Source organism: Artemia sp. Qi Xiang Cuo, chromosome 8, assembly GCF_049724085.1.
Source record: "Artemia sp. Qi Xiang Cuo chromosome 8, ASM4972408v1, whole genome shotgun sequence".
NCBI lineage: Eukaryota > Metazoa > Arthropoda > Branchiopoda > Anostraca > Artemiidae > Artemia > Artemia sp. Qi Xiang Cuo.
Genome location: NC_142801.1, coordinates 6,463,936 through 6,476,935, shown reverse-complemented (window position 1 = coordinate 6,476,935; position 13,000 = coordinate 6,463,936). Strand labels below are relative to the sequence as shown.

Here is a 13,000-nt window from a genome sequence, read left to right as displayed (position 1 = left end):
ATTATGATGTCCTTACCTCAAAACTATCCAGGAGGCTTTTATATGGTTGTCGGAGAGTGGGAGACTCCCATTATGTGCAGGAGTTACTATTAGCCCCTTCAGGATTTCTAGACCTGATGAGTAGAATCTGCTACATAGTACTATCCATATATAGCTTGTTGGATGGCATAAATTAAAGATATTTTCCTCCGAATTTTTACGTGGAAGGCATATGAGCCTCCCTCCGGGAGCTCCTCTAGGATTTTTAAAGTGTTTTTTAGTATATAGATAGGCTCTAAGACATAGTATCTTACATAGATTATATAAGTTACATGAACTGATTAGATGTAAGTGCTAAAGAGTTTTATAGTCGGGGCCAAGTTTGTCAAAACAGCAAAAAAAAAAAAAAAAAAAAAAAAAGCTGGACCAGAAAAGGGAAGAAAATTTAGAATTAAATCTCAAAATTTGAGATTCAGAAGAAAAGGACGGCTTGACTTACTTCGATATAAGGCTCCTGCCGCAATATATGTGGCATAGAGTGTCAGCACCTTTGCTCCTCCAAGTTGATCCAATCTGCTGCTATGAGGGGGGCCTCAATAGTTTTAATATCAGCCTCATTGAGGCTGAGGCTGTCTTTCCATCTGGTCCGAGGTCTACCCCTCGGGCATAACCAACCATGGGATGTGGGGTCAAAGTTGTGTATAATTTTATAGGGCAGTCGGTGGCATCCGAAGGAGACGCCCAAATCATCTGAGAGTTTGTTGGGCAATTTGTGTTGATAATAGAACTTTGTGAGTAAGGGCAAAGAGCATTTCATTACTAAAAAAAATCGTCCCATCAGAGTCCTTCGATTCGACGCAGTTGTTTCGTCTAGCAGGCGTCTATCGTGCTAAAGGTGGTAGATTTGAGGGTCAGGTCTCAGCCGCGTCGGGCAGTACTGTGCTCACGGATAAGTTATACATGCGCATCTTCTACGTCTAGAAATACAGGGCGATCTCTATATGACTTTGAGTCTTCTAACGATGGAAGAAGTTTTCGCGGTTCGACTTCCCAGTTCCACGTTCACGGAGCCATCATTCAAAATCACGGAGCTAAGATAGATGAAGCTAATAACAACTTCAACGAAGGCTAAGAAAAACTGTAATAAATTCCGGGGGCCCAACTGGGGCTGGCAGTTCGACAGCCATTATTTTGTTTTTTGCCAATTTACTGTAAGCCTCATTTTTACAGATTTTTCCCGCAGAACATTTAGAGCATCCATTAGCTGTTGCATGGAGTCAGTAACGAGTGCAAGGTTTCTTACGAAGTCACCGTCAGTCAGGACTTGATCTCCAAATCAGAAGCCAAACGGCAATCGATTGGTTGTTCGAGTCATGACAGGCTCGAAACAATTTTCACGTCCTCACTGAAAACTAGCTAGTAAAAAAAGGACCGTCGTTGTCAAAAGTCTGTGTTTTCCTTTTTTACAATCTTTTCCTAATGCTAAATCCACTAGATAATTGAACATTTATTTCAGTAAGTTCATGCACAAAGAAAAGCAACTGTTAGGATTCAGTCTAGGCTACTAAAAAATACTACCACATATACATCGACTTCTGAACTTTCTTTACTTCACTTCGATTGTAGCACCAACTACCATCTTTGCAGAATCTCCAACAAATTTTACACAATCAAAATTTGGCTAGTAGGAGATTTAGGGGGTAATGAAGGGCATCTACCCTCCGCCGCTATTTCTTGCTATGATGACTTTTGGTGGAAATTAGTATGGATGCTTGCCACTAGATCGTCCTCAAAATCAAAATGGAATACCGTGATGTCACTAATAGCGAATTTTTTTTTTTCTGGAAATTTTTCTGGAATCTGGGCTTCAAATTTTTTTTTTTCTGGAAGAACAGGCAACACATGTTTTTCTACCAAAATATTAGCGTGTCGGAAAATGGGGCCGTGAAAAAGAGAATAAAAACAAAGAAGGAAAAGTTATATTTAAGAAGAAGATTAAGCCATATGAGTATAGTTTTGGTTCAGTGAATAACATTTTTGTTTTACTCGTTCTCGTTTTATTCACCAGCTGATTTTCGTTTGATTTCCTCTTTGCCTTTTTTTTTGTTCTTATTTTTTATCTGAAAAATACCCTCGTTGGATTTTCTCTTTGCCTTTTTTTTTGTTCTTATTTTTTATTTGTCAGATTGTGTTTGCCCAAACAAAGATAAAAAACTTCTTTTCCAACAGCTTGAAAATATTTACAAGTCACTCTTGGATCAGTGGGAGGGGGTACATTACACAGAAAGAACTTGAAAAACAGTTTTAGCTTACTGGAAAAACATGTCAAAATACTTTTTTTTTGTTAGCGTAGACAGATTTTGAATGTTTTCTTTTATCATCCTAGAACAAAAGACTAAAAGATCCGTGAATCTGAAAAAGGGGTGCCAGTCATGCCAGTATGCTGCCTTTTTTGCACCACCAGTCAGCTTGAATATTGCGGACATATGTCTCTAGGCTATATTAATCAGAAAATGACTGAATATGAGGGTTTAATTCAAAAGAAAATTGAGACCAAATTCAAGTAAATATAATTTGAGCTAGTACCAATTTGGCAACTTATTGATTTAATAAAATGAATAGCAAGAAAATCTGCATAATCTATATACATCACTCTTTTATATAGAAGGCGATATTCTTCACTACCCATCTCTCTGGACCGTGCCCTAAGACAGACAGTGTTGTAATTAAGTTGTCACGATCAAAATTGTTATAAAGAGGGATGACCAAGCTGTTGGGTTGTGCACATTCATTTTCTCTACCAAAAGACAAATAACAAGTTAGTTCTACAGCTTCTGAATGTCTTTCCTCCGTGAGATAGCCTTCTTGTATAGAAAATCCTTTTGAATAAATTCCAGTGACGGTGTATTCGCTATCAACAGGGGTCCAACTCACCATTGGATGCTGATGCTCTACTGACTCTTGTCTAGACCTGAAAAGAAGGAAAATAGTAAAGGAAGCAGTTCTTTCCCTGTCTAGATTTCACTATAACTAAAAACAATTTTGACAATTTTGCTATCAAATTTGTTTATTCTTCTTTTTTTTCCTCTTTTACAACTGAAAAGTTTATTTTTTGTTTTTTATTTCTTTTGGTATGTGAAATCTTGACAGCTCCTTCCTAACAATAGCAAGATTTTCCTTTAATAAACGAATGATTGTATATTCCTTTTTTTATTGGTTTTTGCTTTGTATTTTTTTTTTTTTTACTTGAACTTTTGGTTTGGCTAAACAAATATGAAAATGAGTAACTTAAACGTCGAGAACAAGGGGAAGATATCATATTTTAATAGTCTGAAAAAAATTGATTATGTGTTGATTGTTTTGAAATTTTTTGAGTGTTCGTGCATAAGCTATATATTGAAATAGCACAGATGGGAAATGAGGCTGAACAGTGAACAGAAATTTTTCTTTTTCTATCTTCCCTTTGTCTTTTCTTCTGAAGAGCAACATTAAATCATGGAATAATTTAAAATCATTCTATACGAACTATATGAAGGGATATGACCGCCATCTCTTCAGACCCTCAGTCTTTTCATTAAAGCTTGAAAGTTCGAGCAGTCTTGATAGCATTCTCGAATTCAGTAAATAAAGCCAGATGATTCAAAGTGCATTAATATTGCAAAACATCGGAAAAATTTGCAAATAAAAAAGCCAAAAATATGCTCAGAGCATCTAATTCCAGATAAAAATGTTACCATATTGTACTTGCGCCAGATAACTCATCATTGAAAGATTGAGATAAAAATATGAATTTTACCTGATTATTATTGGTTTAAGGGGTCACCGCCCCCCTCATGTACCGTTGTAGCATCGTTTTTTTTTTTAATTTTAACTCTCTTTACTTTGTAAATAAATTATCTTTTATTTAATTTCTGTTCATTTAATATCATATCCAGGTTTGTTCTAAATATGAGGGGATATCGCCCCTTAGTCCCCTACACTACATGCTAAAATTTATCTCTTGTATAATAATGGCTTGAAAACAAGGGCTCATTTAGGTGTATTTACTTTTCGAAATAAAATTAAATTTCGTTATGTATAAGGGCGACTGCAACCTCCAAAACGCTCTTTACACAAAATATAAACTTGATCACAATTCTTTTACTATATTTAAAACTATTAATTTTCTTCAATATCTACCATTTCTAGAGTCAGAGGGGAGCAACCACTCCCTCGGCACCCATAATACACATTCATCCAAATTAAGCAATACGGAGGAATAAAACTGCTTTCAAGGTCATGCAAGGTCAGGGGATGTACTTGATCTTAAGATGACTTAGTTTATCTTAAGAATCCCCTGTGAAAGGTTCAAAATTTAGAGCTATTTTCTTCTATAGTCGATGAATAGCTATACTACACTTTACAAGTGTTGGTATTAATATATAGATAAAAGGTTCATTAGTGGCTATAGATAAACGGCCATTAATGGCCGTTCATTTTCTATTTATGGACCGTATATTTCTTCAAGGACAAAAGCTACACCGTACGGCAGCCTAACTTTTTTTTTTGTGCGGAAGGGGGCTGCATATATGCAGCTTTTTCGTTTTTTTAAACCAATTGAATATCTCAGACTTTTCGCTCAATAGCTTTATGACCCTATTTGCACCAAAAATCCCTCTGATTTTCACGTTGATCGAAAGGACCTGTCATGACAATTTGGAAGTAAAATGTGTCTTTTGAGGTCTGGGCACCCTAGTCCAATGCCGGATGCGGAAACATGCAATACTGCACATGAGTGCTACCGTGTGAATAAAAAAATAATCATTTTGTAAGGACTTTTTATATGTTTAGTCTTACTTACTTTTGTTGCGTTTTGGCTTTGTCCGTATTTTGCCTGTTACTACAACCGGAATTTTAGATAGAAAAAAAAATATTAATCATTTCTTAAAAGGGGGGGGGGGCTAATATCTGACAGCTGTTTTTGTGAAAGAATTTCTTATGATTAAATGAAATACCTATACAATTCACTGTTTTGAAAGAAAATTATTATTCTTGCTCAGAAATTAAAAATGCCACGATGATCTGGTGTCATAAAGATCTAACTTAAGCGAGTAACTAGGAAAGCAACTAAAAGAAATTGAAAAGACACCTATACAAGAACAACCAAATTTTATTTCTCAAAGTGAAATCACAGATTTTAATCGCACAATCAAAAAGATTGTTTTATGTTCTAAAACATCTTGTGTTTCCATTAAAGCTATATTATGCTGTAGAATTTAGAAAAGTGACTACAATTGGAAAGGGCTTCGTCCAAGTACGCACAGAAAATATCCATCGTTCCTCAAGGGAGGAATTTTAACGTTTACAATTTCCTCTGTAATTTCCTGTTTTTCATACGATTCACCTTTTTTTCTACCTTATCAGACTTGGATTCCTCCTCCCCCCAAACACTGTCCCCAATATCAAACTAAAATCTTCCATGTGCGCCTAGGTGGCACTTTTCCTTTTGTCAAAGAAAAATTAGGCTCAGTCTAAGAACCATTATCAGCCTTAAATCACATTAAAGTGAGCCCAGAGTTGCCAACTGGACGCGTTTTACGTCAAACGGACACATTCCCATGTGCTAGGACACAATGATATAAAAGGGTAAAAAAGGGGCGCATTTTACAAATTTAGGACATAAAAGGACTAATAAACACATTTTTTTAATTTATGACATACAACAAAACATTTTCCAAAATGGATGTATATCTAAGTAAAGAAAACTTCACTTTTCACCAAAGTACTGCTTTTTCTCAATATATATATATATATATATATATATATATATATATATATATATATATATATATATATATATATATATATATATATATATATATATATATATATATATATATATATATATATATATATATATATATATTTGGATTTTCTCCAAAGTAAGGAATTTACATTTTTCACGTGTTTCGTGCTTTCACACTGTCATTTTGTATGAATTTTCTTAAGGATTTTTTTCGTTTTCATTATATTTGATATTCACCAGGCCGCTTTGAAAGGGGTTTACAAAGTGACTTTCGTTCAATAGCACAACTGATAAAAAAAAAAAAAGAACCTCTAGTTTTTTATATTTCAAGATGGACATATTTTAGACAAAAATGAAACATTTTTGGATGCTGGGGGGACACATGCATGGACCAAAAAGTTGGCAACCCTGAGCGAGTCTTATATTGATAATTTCCCATCAGTATTAAAGCAGCCGTCAGAAGAAGAAGCCGCCGAAGCAGAAGCCAAAGTAAGTTCCATCGACCAATAAAGTTCTATTGTTGGCTCTAAAAGCGTTCAACTTATTACATAGTGTATGTTCATTGGGTCTAGGCGTTACCCTCGGGGAATCCCCCCGCGGAAAATTTCCCGCGCTAAAAACTCCCCCTCAAATATATGACGTAGATATTTTCGGAGACCACACTGCCTTTTCATGACGATAAGTAAAAGTTCAAATAGGGATAAAATCTTTTTAATAGACAACGATAACTTTCACAAAGAGTGATAAATTTCACAAAAATACCAGATATTTCAGTCACATCTGCAGTGACCGTCATCAGCAGTAAAACAGTTTTACTACTGATGATGGTCACTGCATATGTGACCAAAATATCAGTATTTTTGCGAAATTTATCACTCTTTGTGGTAGTTATCACTGTCTACTAAAAAGATTTTATCCCTATTTGAACTTTTACTTATAAACTCCCCCTCGTGGTAAATTGTTCCCCCCATATTCCCTCTCGATAATTCCAGATGTTTATTGGAAGGGGAATACTCACCTGTTTAAGTCAGAGGCATGTCAAGAGGCTATACCTTTGTCATAAAAGATCAATAATAGTTCAATAATGGTTATTAATATCTATTTGTTTATTTTCTTCCAGAGGCACTTCTTATGGAAGGGGTGGTCGCATAAACTTCGGAGGGGGCTCATTTGGTTGGAAATTGAAAGTTCTAGTGCTCTTTTTAAGAGTCAAAAGTGACTGATGGGCAACAAGGTACCCCCACACCGTTTTTTCCCCAATCGCATCCTATCAGAATTTTGAGATAACCATTTTGTTCAAAATAGTCCAAAGGTTACATACTGTTCCTCCAGGTTTGACTAACCCCCTTCCAGCCCCCGAGGCAATGACTGTAAGCTATACAAGTTGTCCATTGTTAGTTTTTTTTATGTGAAGGATGGTCGAATAAACTTTGGACGAGGCTCATGCAATTGTGAATCGAAGGTTCCAGCGCCCTTTTTATCATATAGCCTGCTTTACAACTAGGTGCTATCAAATGAGTTGTTACCGACTACAGTGTGTTAAAAAGTTTCCTATTCAACAGTCCTTGTGTTTTATTACATAAAAAAAACTAGTTTTTTTAACTGAAAGTAAGGAACGACGTTAAAGCTTAAAACGAACAGAAATTATTCCGCATATGAAATGGCTGTCCCCTCCTCAACGCCTCGCTCTTTGCGCTTAATTTTTTCATTGTTAGAAAAAAATAGAGTTGTGAGAAAGTCAAACTTTAGCGTAAAGAGCAAGACGTTGAGGAGGGAACAGCCCCTTTCATATGCGGGATAATTTCTGTTCGTTTTAAGTTTTAACGTCGTTCCTTACTCTCAGTTAAAAAAAACTTGTTTTTTTTTTAATTTTTGAACGTTTTTAAATTAATGCAGGTTCTGATTTTGGCTCGCCGTACATGAATAATTAAAACAAAATTTGACTGTACAAAATTTTACTTTTATTTGATTAAATGGCTTTCTCAAAACCTGTTTAATTTTATTTACGAACGTTTTTATTAGTAATAAATATACGTAACTTACGAATTAACTTCCGTAACGAACTTGTATATTCATATATTTTTAATACGTATATTAGAGGGTTCGCCCCCTAGTCAATACCTTGCTCTTTAAGCTAAAGTTCAAATTTTATTCCAATTCTTTAGAAATCACCCCTTAATCACAAATGCCGTTAATTAGAATAAATAGCTCTTATGAAAGTACTAAATAATCTTTGGGTTAAAGAGCGAAATATTGACTAGGGGGTGAACCCAATCATATACGTAATATTTTCTGGCGTTTTAAGTTTTGATGTTGCTCCTTACTTTCAGTTAAAAAACTTGTTTTTCTATATATAATTTCTGATCTTTTTTTAAATAATGCTGGGAAATCCGGCGCCCCCTTCATAGCAATGTCCCTTCCCCCATGAAAACTTCCTTGATTAAAAGATCCTCCCACATAACTCCCGACCCCACCCACCCCTCCCCCCCCACTACCAGAAAAAAATTCCCCCTGAAAACGTCTGTATACTTCCCAATAACCAATACTATATGTTAACATTGGGTAAAGTCTATAACTTTCAGCCCTCCCCCCGGGGACTTCGGGGGATTCAGTTATCCTCAAAGACATAATTATCATATTTTCGAACATGCTGAACAAAATGGCTATTTTAAAATTTTGATCGGGTGACTTTGGGAAGAAATGAGCGGGGGAGGGGGCCTAGTTGCCCTCCATTTTTTGGTCACTTAAAAAGGGCACTAGAAATTTTAAATTTTAAATTTTCCATTTGAATGAGTCCTCCCACGATATTATAGGACCCCTGGGTCGATACGATTACCCCTGGAAAAAAAAAAAAATAAACACGCATCGTTGATCTTTCATCTGGCAGAAAATGCGAAATTCCACATTTTTGTAGATAGGAGCTTGAAACCTCTGCAGTAGGGTTCTCTGATACGCTGAATATGATGGTGTGATTTTCATTAAGGTTCTATATCTTTTAGGGGGTCTTTCTTCCTTTTTTTGAAAATCAGCCAAATATTCTCAGGCCTTTAAGTTTTGATAGGTAGGATTAAACTTGATGGAACCTCTATATTTGAAATTATCATTAAAATCTGATTCTTTTGATGTATCTATTGGTATTAAAATTCCGTTTTCTACAGTTTCGGTTACTATTGAGCGGGGTCGCTCCTTACTTACAGTTCGTTACCACGAACTGTTTGATATGTTCTCACATAACATTTATAAGTTTTGTATGTTCCCTTGTTTTGTATATGTGTTTAATATGTTTTGTTTTATATGTTCAACAGTCCTTGTGTTTCAGCACTTATTTTTAAAGAATTGTGACAAAAAGTGCAACTTCAGCAAAAAGAGTTAGGTTTTGAGGAGGGATTAGCTCCGCTCATATACGGAATAATGTCTGTTTGTATTCAGTTTTATCAGTTGTAAGTTGGTTGGTAGCTTCCGATTTTTCACTTTTCTGCTTGAGAATTCGAATGTTGGATTTTAAGTAAAATTTTGGACGAGATTTGCCTATTTAGTCAAGATTTTCGATGAGCAGGAGTCGATAACATAATATAACATGTAACGTGTTATAAAAAATTAATATAATAAAATTAAACGAGATAAAAATTTTCTAGAGCAAATAGTCCTTTAGAGGTGGCGCCAATTCACGAAAATGTTCTGAAGGGAGAAAAGTATGTTTATAAAATATAGGGAGGGGACAGTGGCGGTTCTGGCCTCTCTTATGCCCGGGGCATTGTCTTGATTAGCGCCCTCCTGTCTCCGAAATTTTTCTTGGCCAAACTTTAGCAAATTTTGATTTATTAACAAAATTTGGGCAACTGCGCCTTCTACTTAATTTAAATAAGAATAAAATCTGAAAAAATTAAAAATGATTATAACTGCTAGACTACTTATTTGAAATTTTGTGCCCTTAAAATTTCTACGCCCGGGGCAAGTGTTCCCTCTGACTCCCCCTAAATCACCTCTGGGAGGATGGAGGGAAATATTCTTTTTTTCGATTTTTTTCGATAAAAATACCAAGAAAAAGGGTATTTTCCAATGAAATAAAGAAAAAGAAAAAGCTATTCTCTGAAATCCAGGGGGATTAAACATCTAGGGGTCAAATGCTCTCCTTTAGCCCTTAGATTCAATTAGTGCCACTGGTCTTGAGGAAATCTAAACCTTGCCCCAGTTAAAAATATGATTATTTTTGTATACTTACATTCATAAAAATCGGATGCTAATATACTACCATCAAAAATACGAATTGGCGCATAAGTAATAATAAAAAAGTAACCTAACCTGATTTGGTCATATATGTTGGAAGCAAACAGGGGTTGTAAATTGCTGATTCATTCGAAGAAGAAGCGAAAAGACTCGGCTCAATACAGTGAAGACGGACCGAGAGATGGTTTTCAGGGAGACAGAAGGCGCACTTGCCCCAGGCATAGAAATTTTCGGAGCTGAAAATTTCGAATGCTAACTAAGGCAAATAATAGTTTTTTTAACTTTTGAAATTTTATTTAAATATAAATAAAGTAGAGGGCACAGTTGGAAAAATGTTGTTAACAAATGAAAATTGGTTAAAATTAGGCCTCAAAATTTTTTGGAGACGGGGAGGCACTAATCAAGATTTTGTCCCGGGTGAAAGAGTGGCCAGAACCGCCACTGGATGGGCATGAAGCCAGTTGAGGACAATCTTCCAATTAAGTCTGATTTGTCGTTCAATCAGGTTTTTAAGGTGCAGTGTTCTATGTATGTGCATCCGAATAGAGTTATAAGCACATTTCTAAGGATCTAGGGGTAGTGTTTTGTGAAAACCTAATTTAGAGCCTAACTATGCTAAAAAAGGCGAGAGCCTGCAAATAAATCTTAAAAACAAATTCATTTTCAATTTTTTCCTGTGATTTGTCCACAGCCAAGAGGGGTCTCATTCCCTTGGCACAATGATCATTAGAAATAGGGATTCTGAAGAGTTCACTTACCTTGCTGATTCCAGTTTTAATGCATCAAATATTCCAGTCGGGTCGATAAATAAAGATATATCAATATTGCGGTTTTCTTTTCCAACTTTATTCAAAAGCCCAAAGCTGCGATGAATTAAAGACACTAAAAACATTTTTGGATCCTTCGGGCCATCCCAGAGAGACGTCCAGCTGTCAGGGATCTAGAAAAACATCATAAACAATTATAAGGCCCCCATTCTAGTCGGAGGTAAGACAATATCATAGAGAATATCCCACTCCAATGTCAAAGAATTAATAGGACATTTTCATCTCACAAAATTCTAAAAAAAAAAAAAATCCAGCTTTGTCTGTAAAATAAAACAATCGAAAATGTACATAAACATTTTTTTTCTTTATATTTTTTCATTAGCAAGGGCAAGTGCAAAATGTCAGCCGTGAATATATAGATTACAAAACCAACATTAAGCAATGACATCGTCAAAAAAAAAAAAAAAAAAAAAAAAAAAAAAAGTTAAGGTGGATTTGACAGAATGCATCCGATAGACACCTATTTTCTCTTAGATTTATTAAAATTTCTTGACGGCTTGCCTTAAAAAGACAATCATACTGGTCTGAAAAACTTTGGTAATATTAAATAGTCATCGACAACCCATTGACTTGTAAGTTTATCGGATACAATTTATAACTATTTGGAAATCCAAAATTATCTGGTTCAAAATTATTATTTGACATTTAGTTAACTGTGAGGACCACCCTAACTTTCTATCATATACTTATAAGCAAAGGAATATATCCAAACAAATTTAAATGAAGCTATTGCTTGGAAACTCAAAACAAAAAAAATCGAATTCAGCAGTAAGAACTCGCAACAGTTCGGCTGGACAACATACGCATTTTTGTAACTTTTCACGAGAGCCAAAAACGGAAAAAAGTTTGTCGGCTGTGATCGCTCTGAAGAATGAGGCTAATGGAGATAGAGGGAACACATTCTAAATCAACTTTTTATGCTCTTTTCAGCGGCACAAATTAAATTCAAGCATTCTGAGCGGTTTCAAAATTATTATATTTTGTGGTGTAAGTCTATTTTTTCCTTGGTAAAAAAGGAGACAAATGTCAAGTCCCCCTATTATAGCTCCATAAGGTAATCCTCTTTTGTCATTCTGAATTGCAACAAGACCTGATAAAAGAGAGACATACGCCACCTAGTGAGTAGAGATGCCTCAATTGATACAAACGGGAGTACATATATGGGCATAGCCTCCCTAGGGAGAACACGTGGTTAATGGGGTCAATGACCTCTTTCTCCATGGTCTCTTTCTCCAGGTGTGTTTTTGGCACGCTCTCAGCGAATGTTATGATCCAGAAATAGTATTTGTTGTTGTTTCCGAGGCAAATGTCAAGGTCAATGTTGTTGTTGTTGTTGTAAGTGCACGCTCTCAGCGAATGTTATGATCCAGAAATAGTATTTGTTGTTGTTTCCAAGGCAAATATTATGAGTTTCCAGGAAACAGTTAGATCACGTGTCTCCTTCTGAACCAATCAGAGGGCTTGCTTACATAGTAATTTGACCTTGAGATTTCATATATAACGGGCATACAATGTGATTAAATTATCAAAAAAGTATTGTGACACAATTGAAACAAGAATGGATAAATTTGTTGAATTAGAAGCCTTGGCAACTTCCATTTACCATGTAAGTGCATTTTTTATTTTCAAATAAAATTATTTTCCTTGGTCACCCTCCAGTATATTTAGGTAAGTACCCCACCCCCCCCCTCAAACCTAACCACCTTTCAATCTTTATACTCGATGGAAAACGTAAAATATATTCTTTTACCCTCAAAACCTAATCCCACCCCATTTTTTTTACAATCAAATTCTCGCAAATAGAATTAATTATCCTTTCGTTAAATTCCTGTTTTTTTTTATTTTCCTTGGTCACCCTCCAGTATATTCAGGTGGTCACCCCCCCATACCATACAAACATCATTATACAATCTTTATACTCGGTGAAAAACGTAAAATATATTCTTTTACCCTCGAAACCTAACCCCCCCCCCCATTGTTTTACAATCAAATTCTCGTAAAAAGAAATAATTTTCATTTCGTTAAATTCCTTCCTTCTATATTTCCAGCTAAAGCGACCACTGACTTCTCTCAATTTTTAATGAAAATGCCGTTCTGTTTTGACACAAGACTCCAGTGCGAGGTTAAAATTAGCTGTCATCCCTTTTCCTATGTGTTTACGAACGCGGCAGCCATAGTCAAA

The 13,000-nt window shown here is 35.4% G+C and overlaps 1 protein-coding gene across 1 annotated transcript in view; it reads right to left on the bottom strand.

The window, feature by feature from the left end:
- Positions 1 to 1,706: 1,706 nt before the first annotated feature.
- LOC148949097 (cytoplasmic dynein 2 heavy chain 1-like) overlaps positions 1,707 to 13,000 on the bottom strand; it is a 336,505-nt gene continuing 325,211 nt past the window's right edge. Inside the window, exons 21-22 of the mRNA XM_089092625.1 lie at positions 10,750 to 10,931; positions 1,707 to 2,950 (exon numbers count right to left, since the gene is read on the bottom strand). Of these exons, the coding sequence (XP_088948751.1) occupies positions 2,629 to 2,950; positions 10,750 to 10,931 (504 nt within the window). The 3' untranslated portion in view covers positions 1,707 to 2,628. The remainder of the gene's footprint in view (positions 2,951 to 10,749; positions 10,932 to 13,000) is intronic.